Below are 15559 nucleotides of genomic sequence, written 5' to 3'. Positions count from 1 at the left end.
TTGTCCCCTGACCTACCCATGTTAGGGTCCATAGTTTTTCCACTAGTCATATGTACACTGCCCAGCTACTCTGAGCTTCCCCTTTAAAAGCAGATGATCAAAGCTGTGGATTTAACAGATTCAAGGCTTTCTCAGTGCCAATCACTGATGCAGAACTTCATATCATCCATTGGGAGTTGCCTCTTCACAGCCTCTGATTCCTCACAGTTAAATGGCATATCAGTGAACGTATTTTATATATGTATATATGCAAGAGAACAGATTCTTATTAGACTGCAGTTTCTTAAAACAATCATGTGACCCTAGGTCTCAAGCTAAAACAGTCATGTGATCTTGATTCCCCCCATTAGCAGCATTTATTCATTAAAATAAATGGCCACGAAACTGAGTAGAAATTAACTACAAACTGAAGGCACAGAAGAAAGGGGAAGCCCTTCGTATGAATAACAGAAAAGCCATTGGCATGGTATTACCTGTACATTACTCCATAAAAAAAAAAAAAATCTAGTTATCCTCCTGAGACTCATTCAATGACTGTTTTAAAAACAAACAGTGATACCACCAAAATGGACAGGGGAGATAACATTTCTAAATATGAATTTCTTCTAAAGCAGGGGAGGCCAACCTGTGGCTACGGAGCCGCATGCGGCTCTTCAGAGGTTAATATGCGGCTCCTTGCATAGGTGATGACTCCGAGGCTGGAGGTACAGATGCTAACTTTCCAGTGTGCTGTGGGGTCTCACTGGTCAACCCCCTGCTCTGCCCCAGGTCCTGCCACCACTCCACCTCTTCCCCCAAAGCTCCTGGCCCTTCCCCCCGAGCCTACCATGTCCTCGCTCCTCCTCCCTCGCCACCAGAGCCTCCTGCACACTGCAAAACAGCTGATTGCGGCTCGTGGGAGGCGTGGGGAGCGAGGGGGAGGTGCTGATTGGTGGGGCTGCCAGTGGGCAGGAGGCGCTCGGAGCTGGAGGGGGGTAGTGGATGGGGGGGCTGCTGATATATTACTGTGGCTCTTTGGCAATGTTCATAGGTAAATTTTGGCTCCTTCTCAGGCTCAGGTTGGCCACCCCTGTTCTAAAGTTTTCAAACACCATTTAAATAGTAATTAAGATTTTTCTAGCCTTATTTTTAAATTTTTATAGGATGCAGAGAAATGGATTAAAGCCATAAGGCCCATAACAGGATCTGAACTTCCCCAAAGTTTGGAACTATTCAGATGCTGGGTTTTGGTTTGCATCTGTCTCTAGTATGATTTCCTGGACACATCCTTCAACTGCTCCAGTTGCAACGTAACAGTAGAAGTCACTTCGCTGAGATGCCTGCTTTAAAAAGAAGATTGTCTGGGAATCAGTTTTGTCCAGTAGGTTCCTACAGTCCTATGTGATGCATTATTGGTATGCAGTATCCATTTCAATGGCATGCACAGAAAGGCTTTTCTAGCTCTACACAAGTTTTAAACTACTTTTTGGTTTGAAAATGCCTCTAGTCTCCTAACTTGTTTAGCACTTGATGTCTACTCAAAGAGCAGTGAAATGATCTGATCTTACCCAGGTATTAAAAAACGCCGATTTCCTGGTGCTTTTTATTACTCTCCTCAAGGCTTCACTTTTTGACAAGGTTACCGAATTTTTACATTTAGTTTTCAGCATTTTAAAAAAGTTTGAAGCTTTTCAAAATTTAGCACAATTTTACTTATTTTAGAACTGAAGTACAGTGAGGATAGACTGGAAATGTAGTTAGATGGATTTCTGCCACTGAGATTTATGGTAGTTGCCACATTTCAATTTCCACATCAATATGCCCATTAAATAGGTTCCTCCATTTTGCCAGGTTTATCTGCCTAGGTGTAAGGACTTAAGGTTGGCCCTGTTTGTCCTTCGTGTGCACGTGCATGCACATAAACGCTGCTCTCCGTATTCTTAAAATACAGCATGAAGGTAAACATAGAATACAAACTATTCTGGCATGACATTTCTGCTGCTCCTGGAAGATGTCATTTTCACTATCATCTGCCTTTTGTTCATTAAAATCCTATTGCACAAACCTTGAAACTTGCCTTCAAAAAAAACCATAATTGCATCTTCCTACAGGGTTCTGCGTTTGAATATATCATCATACTAATTAACATGTATGTGTATCATTGCCTTCTACTAGACAGAATACTCCAGTGTAATGTGACTATTTTGCCCTCCAGTGGAGTGCAGCCCACAGCAAAGTTCAATTCAAACACTACTGTAGCAAAAGGAAGTTTTCCTTTAATTTCCATGGCAGAGGTCTACATCTTTTTAAACAGAAGGTCCAACATGAGTGGAGTTTAACTAGCAACCACAATGGGTTTGCGGCCACACGTTAGCTACAGTTACATACACTGTACCTTAACATAAGGCACTACTTCTCTCCCCTGTTACTTTTCAAAATGGAGGCTGATTTGTTAAAAAGTAAATTTGAAGAAATTAGAAACTACTGAAATGGATTTACATACTGGCTTGATTTCCTGTCTGTCCAGTTTTTTCCTGTAGAGCAGGGTGGCATGGATAACATTACCTGCTCTAGCTGCCTGCAGGGAAGTGGGAACAACATACAGAAAGTCCTGAAGATAGAAGAAAGGTAAGTTAATATAGATACTATAATTGCCAAACTCCATTCAGCAAACGGAGTTCATTAATCATGCATTAGTCAAAACGCAATTTTCCCCATAATTAATTCCAGTGTCATTACAGAAAAGGCTTTCATGTAGGGAAACTGGCCAAGTCACTAGCCAGAGTGCACTTAACAGCTTCCTACTTTAAATATGCTCAAATAAATTTGTTAGTCTCTAAGGTGCCACAAGTACTCCTTTTCTACTTTAAAAATGTTTTCTTAAAAAGTCACAAAATAATAGCAGTACCTGCTCCTTAAATGGCATCAGACTGAAGACGTGTTGACTGAAATCTACTGTATCGAACAGCTTACTTAGGCTAGGTCTACAGTACACGCACTACTGCAGCACAGCTGTAGCTACGCCACTGTCAGCACTGTAGTGTAGACACTTGCTGCAGCAACAGAACAGGGTTTTTCCATGGCTGTAGTAAATCCACCCCCGCTAGAGGTGGAAGCTGGGCTGATGGAAGAATTCTTCCACTGACTTAGCAGCGTCTACACTAGGGCTTAGGTCAATTTAACTGCATCTCTCAGGGGTGTGAATTTTTCACATTCCTGAGCAACACAGCTAGGCCAGCCTCCATTTTAGGTGTAGACCAGGCATCACACTTGCAACAGAAGAGCAATACTAAAAACCTTAATTCATATCAAATCAGGGAGATAGTGAAGCCTGGTGGCAGCTAGTGCTTGTTTTCTGATAACAGAAGTTCATATATTTTTATTTCCAGCATGTACGTATTCAAGAATTTAAAGCAGCATCCAGTATAACAACATGCTTGTGGATTAAGTAGTATATGGAGCTGTGATGAACTGGGGCTCTGTCTGTACAACTTACAAATTCCGATTGACATTGTGAAGTTGTATTATGAAAAACTGCTGTCATCAGTGTCTGTGGCTTGACCTACACCTAAAATCTGACACCATTAAGAGACACAGTTAAGCTGAACTAAGCCTCAGTGTAGACTAGGGGTGGGCAAACTACGGCCCACGGGATTACCACCCCTGTGGCAACACGGACCCTGCACCACTCCTGGAAGCGGCCAGCGCCACGTCCCTGCAGCCCTGGGGGGAGGGGGATGAACTGGGGGGCAGAGGGCTCCGCGCGCTGCCCTCACTTGCAGGCACCGCCCCCTGCAGCTCCCACTGGCCGGGAACGGCGGCCAACGGGAGCTGTGGTGGGGTGGTGCCTGCAGGCGAGGGCAGTTTGTGGAGCCCTCTGCTCGCCCTTCCCCAGGGGCCGTGCTGCCAGCCGCTTCTGGGAGCGGTACGGCATGGGGCCAGGGCATGCAGGGACCTGCCTAAGCCCCACTGTGCACCGCTGCCACCCCGGAGCCACTCAAGTAAGTGGCGCCGGTCCAGAGCCCTCACCCTGAGCCCCTCCTGCAACCCAACCCGCTGCCCTGAGCCCCCTCGTAAACCCCACACCCCTCCTGCACCCCAACCCCTTGCCCTGAACCTCTTCCTGCACACCGCACCCCCTCCCACACTCTGCACTCCCTCCCGCACCCCAACCCTCTGCCCCAGCCCTACATTCATGGCCCTGCATGCAATTTCCCCACCCAGATGTGGCCCTCAGGCCAAAAAGTTTGCCCACCCCTGGTGTAGACAGTGCTAGTTCAATGGAAGAATGCTTCAGCTGACCTAGCTACTTCCTCTTAAGAGAGGTGGATTTACTACAGTGACAGAAGAACGGCTTCCCTTGCTATCAGAAGTGTCGAAGCTTAACATACCCCCAGGGATCCAGAGCACAGAGACTTGGATTCCCCCTCACAGAAATCCTAGTGGGTGGGCAACAGGGAACGCTCATTAGAATCAGTCATAGGCATTTATGAGCCAAGAGGCAATGCTTTTCACAGTAAATAATTAGTAGACTCTACAGGAAGTAATAATACTCTTTGAACTTTTAAATCTGAAGTAGAGTCCTATCTAATAAAGCAGGGCTAAAGACAGAGGAACTGAATTTATTATGAACATTTCCATATTAAAAGACATCAGTGCTTTTGTAATATATTATGTGAAGACTATGCCAGCAGGAAGAAACCACAGATTATATCAGCACAGTAATGGAGTTCAGAAACGAAGTATTAAACAAAAAGATAACAGGAATCCTAAGGAGGAATGTTTCTATAAAAAGGTTTAGAAGATTTACTTACCATTGCATAGTAATTACTATTAACCATAATTGGCCCACGTCCTCTCAGATAGATATATTCTTCCCACCAGTCGCTAACCTACAGAATGAAGAGAACAAAATTTAGCATAAACTCGTTAGCCTGTACCTCTGCTCTCAATGGCTTCTGGTCCTCTACTGTAGTGGCTCCATAACACTGGGTAATATTACACACCAGGCAGAAGGAAATGCTTTTTTTTTTTTTTTTAATTAATTCTGAATGCTGAAGTGTCACTGTTTGGGGGAAAGAGAGCCACAAGGACCCAGGAAACTAAGGTCAGAAATTCAGCCTTAACTCTCAGGTAAGCAATTTTTGAAGCAATCTCCCATTTCCTCTTCAGACAGTATTTCTAAAGTGTCCTTATAATATGCATCATAATAAAGCTTCTGAAATATTATTCATCCTATGGTAGGGTTGCTCTAGGGACTGTGTAAGCTTCTTCAAGCTACCATGTATAGCTAAGATTTAGATAACAGGCCAGTAAGGTGTGTGCCCACTTTCTCCCCGCACCCCACCTGCACACACACCCCACACCCACCCATCCTGGTGGCTACAGCTTTGTTTTCCTCTCTAACATGTACACATAATTGGACAGATTCACATCTGCATTAAGTTCATACTCAGTGCAGCTTAGGACAGCGTGAGGAAAAGGTGGCTCTAAACCACACTGCCTTTCCACTCCCTGGATCCCAGACTGGCCAGGTGGAGAAGTTGCAAGTTAATTTAATAAGCAAATATAGCAGTGAGTAGGTTTTGAGTCCTGTTCAATGACAGACAGGAAGCCTGGTCTAGAGTAATAAGACAGGAATTCTTAAGTTCTACTTTTCGCTCTGCCACTTGGTTAAATAACTTACTCACTGTACCACACTGAGCAAGTTATTTAACCATTGTCTCAATTTCTCCACTTAGAAAATGGGGATATCAATACAGTAGAACCTCAGAGTTACGAACACCTCGGGAACGGAGGTTGTTCGTTAACTGATATGTTTTTAACTCTGAACAAAATGTTATGGTTCTTTCAAAGTTTACAACTGAACATTGACTTAATACAGCTTTGAAACTTTACTATGCAGAAGACAAATGCTGCTTTCCCTTTTTTTTTTTAGTACTTTACATTTAACACAGTACTGTATTGCATTTGCACTTTTGGGGGGGGGGGGGTGTCTCTGCTGCTGCCTGATTGTGTACTTCCAGTTCCAAATGAGGTGTGTGGTGGACTGGTCAGTTCGTAACTCTGGTGTTCATCTGTACATATACTCACCTACTACACAGAAACACTGTAAGAATTAATGGATGTGAAAGACATTAAAGATGTAAGTGCAAGGCATTTTTAGTAATTTTGGTTTTGGACTTCCTTTAAAATTACAGAAGATTGAAAACTGAAAAAGCATGTATTAAAATCAGGAAAAAATGCAAGAGGGGAGAGAGAGTTAAACTATGTGATTTCATAAGAGCCGTTGCGTCATCTGCTTACATAGTTTGTGGCCCACCAGGATTTCAGTTTCAAATACCACTGTAGTTTTGGTCCAAGATTAAATGCAAAATTTTTGGCAAGACCCTCCATTCTTTTGAACTGTTCATCATTCATAAGTGGCTGAACTGAATCCAGATACTAGAATAAACACAAAAAAAATTCATGTCAGTGCCACAGCTTTCACCAGAGCTTATTGTCATTTATTCACAAAGAGCTTAATAAACAAAGGGAAGTATTCTAAAGTCGGTTTACAGGGTTTCAGCTGTAACAGGTGTTAGTAAAAAATAATTGAGAACATACCTCTTGAAAGATATGAGCTCATTTTCTATTACTATATCTATTTCCCCCCCTTCAAATATGGTACTCTCTTCCCACCCCTACCCCGTCTACTCACTACTTGCTACCAAATCATAAATGAAAGCACATCTATTAGCATAGAATTTTTGGAAAAGTGATTTTCCTTTTAGTAGGTGAGATATTTTATATTATGAATTAAGTATTTCCTTAATTTTGAGCCATTTTAGATATATTTTTTAGTTACAGGGGATAGACTTAACTGCTATCACGATTTTTGTTGCCTATTAACTTTCATATATAGTTAGTTTGCCTAAGGCCAGCAGAGACTCTTTACCTGCAAGAATCAAAATAAACCTAAAACTAGTTGGAGTCTTGCCTAAAGGAATTCCTAATACAAAGCCTATTATAACAGGAGCACTACACTTAAGTAACATCAAGAATACATAACATGGATAATGAAAGCAAGGAATATCAAGGGCTCTATCCCAGTAAATCACACTCCATTGTGTGCTGCTGTACCAACTGACAAGGCATGTAATATCATGCATTTATCCACTGAGAGCCTGGGCCCAAAGATAAAGATTAAAGGAAAAAGGGTCAGTCTTTAACTCTGAATTACCCTTGGTCTGTCATAGTCTTTATTTTAATTGATACATTAACTGTTAATCTGATACTAAAACTGGAGGGATTGGAATGTTAATAGCATTAACCACTTCAGTACATTTATCATATAAAAGACACTGAAAACCATTACGACAATCAAATTGTGAAAAAGTTAATTCAGCTCCTCCAACAACACACCCTGTTGACAGTGTTTTCTACAGCTGGGACCGGCAGTCGTGGCAGAGACGTCTGAAAGCTGTACAACATTGGTTTACAACCGGAGAAAAGCTTTACCAGCCTCTGAAATAAAAACAAACAAACAATCTATTACATTCAAAATGACTGCAAAGTATGTGTGAGATGAAAATTAATAATACCCTGGCTTTTCATCAGTAGATCTTAAAACACTTTATAAAGAAGTAAACAACATTATCCCCATAGTGCACTTTGGAACTCAGGAGACCTGGGTCCCCAGCCTAGCCACCAGCCTGATGAGTGACCTTGAGAAAGTCACTTTACCTTTGTGCCTCAGTTTTCCATCTAGTGTTCTAGCCACTAGGACACACTGCCTCTGTTGAATGGTAAAGGCCTGGTAAATGCCTCTGTTCCCAACCTAAAGGCCTTTGACAGGGAAAATGTCTATGATGTAGACCATAAAAGTTCCCTGTAAAGTGTTTTTCTGAACATGTTTACATCTTTGAAGACTAGAGGATTGGCAAGACTGAAAATCGAACTTGTATCTACATGGTGTCTCAGAACCTATTCCATCACTGGGTTAAGGCCCCTGGTAGAATAAGAACACTAGTTAGCTACAATCATGTTTTAAAAAATTAAATATTGTAACTATGTTTGAGAACCAATTTTCCTACACAGTTTTAGCCTGATATAAAAATCTAACTTAGACAGTGTTTTTCCCCCCAAAAAAATACATTCCTAACAGAAACCACTGGCCCAGCAAGTCCATAGCACAGTTTCTAAGCATGCAATGAAAACAAGTATGAGGATGCCAGTGTTAATAGCCAAGTCTTAGTGTATGTAGGGCTTTCAAGTGCCTCGAGAAAGTCACCAATTACAGTAAGAAGGCAACACACTTTGCATCTCATCATTAAGACTGAGCATTTCTTTCCCACCTTCTTCTTCGGAACCCTTCCACCTATTGCAAGTCCTGAGCACTGATCACATACACGGGATCTACACTACTATAAAACAAAAGGACAGATCATGCCACCTCTTATATTCACACATGGAGGAGTCCCACTTGATATGGATCACACCACTTTCAACATAAAAGGGAAACTCAGTCTTAGCTCCGTTCTCCCTGCACCCATACCCAAGAACCCAGTGGAGCCTTCTCTGTGCGGTTCACCATCCTCGATGGTGGGGGCAACTACTCGGTGGGCACAGGAGGGCAATTCAATTAATTCCCTCTCTGACCCTACAGAACTTATAGAGAAAAATCAGTTTTTTCCATGATCAGAAATACTACCCTTTGGCCTGGTTTACACTAGGGGGTGGGATTGATCTAAGATACGCAACTTCAGCTACAAGAATAGCGTAGCTGAAGTCGACGAATCTTAAATCGACTTAGAATCACTTACTTCGCATCCTTGCGGTGCGGGATCAATGGCCGCCGCTCCCCCGTGGACTCCGCTTCCGCCTCTCGCCCTAGTGGAGTTCCGGAGTCGACGGCAGAGTGATCGGGGATCGATTTATCGCGTCTACACTAGACGCGATAAATCGATCCCCGATAGATTGATCACTACCTGCCGATTCGGCCTTTCAGTGTCACCCCACCCTGCATCCTTGAGGGCCTCCACAGGTGGCATGACTGCTAGAAAAGATCCAGGAAGGTCATCTGGAGCACAGGATCTCTACATGGTTCGCCCTGTCCTCTCAGGGATCTGTAAGATTTGTGGGGAAACCCCACCGTTTTCACAGGGGGGATGGCGATGGTCATGGAGATTTTCACCAGAAGGTTGGTTTCTGCTCCTTTCACGGGGGGGGGGGGGGGCCAGCGGCGGCGACACAATTTGGCTTCAGAATATTTGAACCATACCAGGTGCAAATTCTCCCATGACGAGGAGGATACTTGCTCACCTGATGGCAATAACAATATTCACTTCTATGTAGCTCTTTTTTTCCTTACAGTAAGCTTGTCAACAGTTAAGACATTCCAGGGCAATTTGGATACTTCTCAAATGATTTGTCAAAAAGAATGTAAGTGATTTATTCTACACAGTTAAATTCTCTTATTTCACATCCAGATATAGCAATGATCTCATTCTAATGGGTTTTGCCTTCACAACAGACCCAAAATTTCTCCTGTCTATGGAATAAATATTAAACTACAACTACAAGTTTACTTCCTAGTACTGCTACACAAATTAAAAATAATAAATTTCCTTAAAAAAAACTCTAAGCACAAGTGTTACAAGTTTCCAGTCCCTTGCAAAGCAGTTTGGACTATGGGTGAACAGACAGTCCAGTTTTCCAATCAGGTGACTATTTCTGAACAAAGATCAGTAAATTCCTACTAACCACACCTCTGAATGCTCTTAATCAAGGGAACAGCTGAGAAATAAAATGGGAAACAGGTCCAAAAAAAAAAAAATCATGGAATACCAAAGAGAGATAATAAAGATGTAAAAAGCTATGAAGGTCAGAAATGTTTATGAGGGAAGTAATACCATCACCACCACTGGAAATTATTAAACCAGCTATGTTAGATATCAGAAAAAACTTCTGAGGGACTCTGTAGTTCCAAAAGAGAATACCAACTAACTAGTTCTGATTTGTCAGTCTTGAGAGGCAACACTGGATTCACTCCTTTATATATATATAGAGAGAGAGAGAGAGAGAGACTTTTAAAACCATGAAGAGAAACAGCTTTCCAACAGTACCCAGAAATATAATGCAAGCAGCAAGACGTGATAATTAGCATTACAGTTCACACTGCTCAAGCTTAGCATTATAAGGGAAGATTAACAGCTTAAAATATCCATTTAGTAGGACATGCTGAAAACTCCGCCAGTGAGAATGACAAGCAATTTTGACAGAGTGCACTGTGCCTTACCATTCAGCACCTGCACTGTACAAATTCATATCAGGAGGCTCTCAATACCATATCTGGGGGAACTATAAAAAAATTCATTTAAAACAGATACATATTCACCTTAGAACTATTTTAGCATATCATTCTACAGGCCTACTGAACATCCTCCATAACACAGCCACTACATGTTAATCCCACACTGTAGTAAACTTGGAGGATGCGGTGAATAAGGGGTATCATCACGTGTATTTTAATCGGACTCTTACACTTTTTTTTTTTTTTTTTTTTAATACAACCAAGCGCAAAACAAGGTAAGTATTTTTGTTGACATAACTGAGTGTGATTAACAGCAAATCCCCTCCCCAAAAAGTATTCACCTGCATGCAACCAGATCTCTCTAAACACATCATTTGAGGCATATGACAGCTTCTTAAATAGATTCTTTTCCATAGAGTCATGATCAGCACTGGGAGACAGAACTCAGATCTTATCTTGGGTTTGACACTGGGCTTCTTTTGCTATCTTGGGTGAATCATTAGGTGTCTCTGCCTCAGTTCCCCCATATCTGTAAAATGGGTAAAAAACCACCTAACCTCACAAAGCATTTTGTGCTTTTGTGTTTTCAACATGCTTTGAACATAAAAGTGCTAAATACTTTGAAAAGATGATGTTTTATTTCAATGCAAAATAAAGTTCAAAACAAACACATATTTACTGTAGACCAAAATAGCTATAGAAAACTACGTTTACCATAAAATGGCTAACGTCCCATACGTTCAACTATCTGGAAATCAATTTGAGAGAAAAGTAAATGAAATGAAACCAAACATCAATAAAAAGGTGGATCATAGGGGAACAGTAAAAGGGAGCTTTATTGTTTTAGACTGCTTAACAGGTTTTATCTTCTGTGTTGCTGTTCCTTAGCAACTCTTTCTCTATTCATCAGGCACAACCATGGTCTTTCAAACGTTGCAGTTGTTTTGGGTCAAGAGCATCCAAGTTCTACCCAGCTGAAAGACCATGTTGCCAGGAACCAGAGCGCTGTAACTATTTTACTTTAAATGGAGTAGATTACAGTGCTTCTCAACTATAACAGAGATGTCACATTGCAGGGACTACAATCCCCAAAATTTGGTGCTCCATCCTGCACTAAGCAATTAGCTCAGATCATTCTGTAGAATATGCAGCATTGCATGCTGGGACCTGTAATCTCTGAGTTGTACTTCCCTACTAAAGAAGAGGTGGCTGTAGGCAATATATTTGATCCCCCGCTTTGGGTGAATTAGCAAATTATACAAGTGCTCTTCCTTCTCCAAGGACTACCTGAACAGTTTCACCAACAACCTGGGTGCCAAGTGAATGACAGCAACCAAAGACACTGGGAGAGAAAATAGCACTGTACAAGGACATTCCAATGCATACCAAACATTATGAATGAATGAGACAAAGAAAACTGAAAAATAACTAAAGAGCTGGCTTCTAAGAGCTTAATGACACACAAAAAAAATCAAATGATATTTAAGATATCTTATCAGTGCCACAATTAAAACAGAAACAGACAAAATTTCCTTACCATCCAAATCTTGGTTGCTGTGGAAAGTTTGCCATGTTCAGCAAAAATCCATCCATGATAGGAAAGCAGCATCTTCAGTGAGTATCGCATTGTCATAATAAGGGCTACCCACAGCCCAGTGCCAAAAAGCATCCCACTCACAATGTTCTGCGTTTGGTTGGACATATAACCACTATTTAAAATAAAAGTCAGTTTATGTCAATTAATGTCAGAAGAGGTAAAACAATGTATAAGAACAACAAAAGTGATAACATGAGCCCTGCTTGTTCCCAGTGACTAGCTACATCAAGCTCTATATAGAGGTCCTATAGCTAACCTTTCACCAACAAATTTCTGGGAGAATCAGAGGGTTCTTTGATCCATTAAAGTCATTCTCCATTGTGTGGCGGTGAATTCCTCTGGCACAGGCGAACTGTATTGGGATAGTTCTGCCACCTCCTTTGCCAACAACCTCACATAAGAGCAGTTGTGTGCACAAATGTAAGGGGTATTCTGGAGGCAGGGGATGATTAGGATGGGGAGAAATAAGGTTTGTGCGCAGAAGCTCCAATATGCCTAATTCCTCACTGGTGTAAGTCCTAGGCTTCAGCATAGGGTTGACCTTGAGCAACAGAAACTGGGGTAAAAGATGTTAACCTGCATTTACACAAAGGAAACTACTGTGGTTAGATCTTTTACTAATCTAGGCAAACTCAAAGAGGAGAGTGGCTGAATGGCAAAGGGAAGTTTCTCACTCCATACAAGTGATCCTTCCTGCTCAGAGGTGAGACACACTGGAGGGTGCTGTGATGCAACTTGTACTTCCGCTGTCAATGCAGTACCTAGAGTGTGGATAAACTGACTTTACCTTTTGAGGCCATTGCCAAGCTAGTCTCTTTCCACATGCTAAGTCCACTTTTTTCAATTGAGAGAGATAAAAAGTATGGATCAAAATTTTCTCTGGGGCATCAATTCTCCAAACAAAATCATAAATCCTTAAAAATGACTATTAAAAAGGGAGCTTAAATATTAAAATATTAGTAGCATCTTTTCCCACACACTTCCTCTCATCCTGCTGTAGGAATAGAGAAGAGAATAGGATAAATTCTATTCTCATTCACCCTGGATTTACACTTGTAAATCACTAGAAAGGTCCAACATGATTTAACATAATTCACCCAGATTCCTCAGTGATTGCATACACAAAATATGCAGAAAAGTGTGTTAAAATGGTAGTAACTGACAGAAAGGTAGCACTAAATGATTTGACCTATTAGCCTTATAACTCTATAAGAGAACAAATTCCTTCCTTCAGTCACAAGAACAAAAGAGTTTGTGGTTTCATCCTTGCTCATTTGTGCACATCAGAAAACTACCACATACTCTGCCACTACTAAGAAAGGCCCAGAGCCGGAAGAGAAGTATGTTGCAAGTCAGGATTGTGTGGGTCCCATTCTGCACAAGACTAACTTAGCAGAAGACGCTGTAGAAAGCTTGCCTCATGTCTACCCGTGCTTTGCTTGGCTGTGGTCTGTACTATTCCTCCTCTGACAAGGAACGTTGGGGGTGAAAAATACCATAGAAAAGACTTTAGTGTTTATATCTTGTGTGTGTTGAATATATGTCGAATTCATAAAACAATATGCCCATCCAAGCTTGGCACGATAAGAATTCTTTTCTTTAAATATATAGTGTCAAAAGTGCAGTTTATCATACACATACTCCCAATCACATTTGAAACACTTGGTGGTCTTCTGAAAATACTAACTGAAGTTATATCTCCAATCCAGCTAGTGACATACATGCAATAGATTTCTAAAGCAATAAAGGATAAGAGGCCTAAACTCATGCTCAAAAGCTTCTGCATGACGTTGGAGGACTGAGCTTACAGTATTTACTGATGCTTCCAAATAGCTCTGGCTACCAGTAGCCTAATACTTACATAGCTGAACAAGCCAAAGAAGGTTTAAATCAATTTCTACAGTATAAACAGAATCATGGCAACATTTTGTAGTCAACTGTACTTCATTCCTAAACAGAGACATGGATATAGTGTCCTGATACACAGGTCAGTCTGCAGGTGAAACATCCCATTGAGAAATCTTCACTTATTTTTTTATTTTCTTAAAATTGTGAATGAACCTAGCACTCAGAGGTACGTTGCCTGAGCCAGGCACACTGTAGGGCAGGGTTGTACAAGATTCCTCTTTACAGGTTCTGTTAATGTACTTCAGTCCTGTCCACAACACCTGTGCTGTCTGTTCTCGTCGGATGAAATGCTGTCAATTGTACTCCTCAGATAATACTCATGCTAATAAAATGAGTGGTAATACCAAATGGTGACTTGCACATTATGATAATTTAATTCTTCAACTTAAAACTCGGTATGTGAAAGTCTATTAGATTATACATCTGTCTGACAAGAGAAATGCTGGTTTGCATAAAAAAAACCTGATTCACTCAGAGGAAACAGGTACTAGTTTACTTACGTTGTATCCAGGGTCCGGTTGATTTTAGCTATTATTCCTAAAGAAGGATCAATTCTGGCATACATTGTTGACATCACCCCCACTACTACAATAAACCAACTGGATGGGCTAGCAGGGTACACGCCTGTGATAATTCCATTCTGGAAAAACAGAATCCCTTACTTAGCCTTCCCATATGAAAGTCATTTATTTCACAATACAAAAAAAAAAATTCTTAATTATACAAACAGCTTTTAAGAGGACACTAACATTAGTATCCAATATTTTTCTTTCAAATACACGTCTAACTCAGAACAAGAAGATGGACACAGATGAGATGACTAGATTGGGAGGAAGAAGAAATTGCGATTCAGAAGCTGTTATATCAAGATGATGCATGAAATGAGCTTAGAGATTCTCAGTTATATATCAAATATATATATGTATATATTTGTCCACCCAAACTGCAAGCCTTGTGCAAGCGTGAAGCGGTGCCAGCAGGGGCCGCGCTTTGCACTGGGGAAGACTGCTAAAGAGAGGCTGAAATGAATGGACCTCTTTAGCAGAAGTAACTCTTTAATGGAATATCCACATCTGAAACTGGCCTCTCTAAAACAAATGCTCAGTGTGGCAGCAACAGTTTATCAATTTAGATTCTAAAAACACAGCTAAGTTTTCTATATAATTAAAACCGTTCTCTTCACACAGTTGTATAAAAATCCCAAGTATACTTTTATATTTATAATAAAACTATTTTAAAAAGTAATTTCAATATTTCACATACAGTTATGTCAGACTACAGTCTTCAACACCAATACTAATAATGCATAAATAAGCATAATGTAAAAACAGACATTCAGAAAAAAAGCTCACTGAATTCACAGCAATCTAGACCCCAATATTTAGAATTTAATGTAAAACCCAGATTTGATTTAAGTGTTCCATGCATCGGAGAGCCACTATCTATTTCTTAGTTTAATTTACTAGAACACATTTATGTAACATCAGAATCTTCAAAAAGTCACCATGTTTTCATGAATATTTGTTTGATGACTTGGAAACTTACTTTTAACAGAAAGTATGCACAATCAGGGTTTTACTTTAAATTCTTATGTATGTGAATAATTTAGACAGGGGAATAATTCAGTGAGACTTCTCTGTAAGTAACGAGAAGCATACATGTTTGGAAGACTGGGGCCTAGAAGAGCCAAAATTTTGTTTAACCAAGAGTGACAAACTTTTCTCAATCTGAAATGATTACCTACTCTAATTTAAACACTATGTTAGTTCACTCCTGGTCTT

At 40.7% G+C, this 15559-nt stretch overlaps 1 protein-coding gene across 4 annotated transcripts in view; it reads right to left on the bottom strand.

Moving 5' to 3' along the window:
• The window catches only part of CPT1A (carnitine palmitoyltransferase 1A), a 70253-nt gene that overhangs the window by 29190 nt on the left and 25504 nt on the right, over positions 1-15559 (bottom strand). For 3 of the 4 annotated variants that reach the window (XM_037899520.2, XM_037899519.2, XM_043548587.1), the window contains exons 3-8: positions 14279-14418; positions 11811-11982; positions 7384-7485; positions 6286-6423; positions 4794-4871; positions 2483-2590 (exon numbers count right to left, since the gene is read on the bottom strand). In XM_037899520.2, the coding sequence (XP_037755448.1) occupies positions 2483-2590; positions 4794-4871; positions 6286-6423; positions 7384-7485; positions 11811-11982; positions 14279-14418 (738 nt within the window). The remainder of the gene's footprint in view (positions 1-2482; positions 2591-4793; positions 4872-6285; positions 6424-7383; positions 7486-11810; positions 11983-14278; positions 14419-15559) is intronic. The other variant, XM_037899521.2, reaches the window with a different exon arrangement.

Source organism: Chelonia mydas, chromosome 6 (genome assembly GCF_015237465.2).
Source record: "Chelonia mydas isolate rCheMyd1 chromosome 6, rCheMyd1.pri.v2, whole genome shotgun sequence".
NCBI lineage: Eukaryota > Metazoa > Chordata > Testudines > Cheloniidae > Chelonia > Chelonia mydas.
The sequence above is the reverse complement of the archived record's forward strand: the minus strand, read 5'-3'. Positions and strand labels throughout refer to the sequence as shown.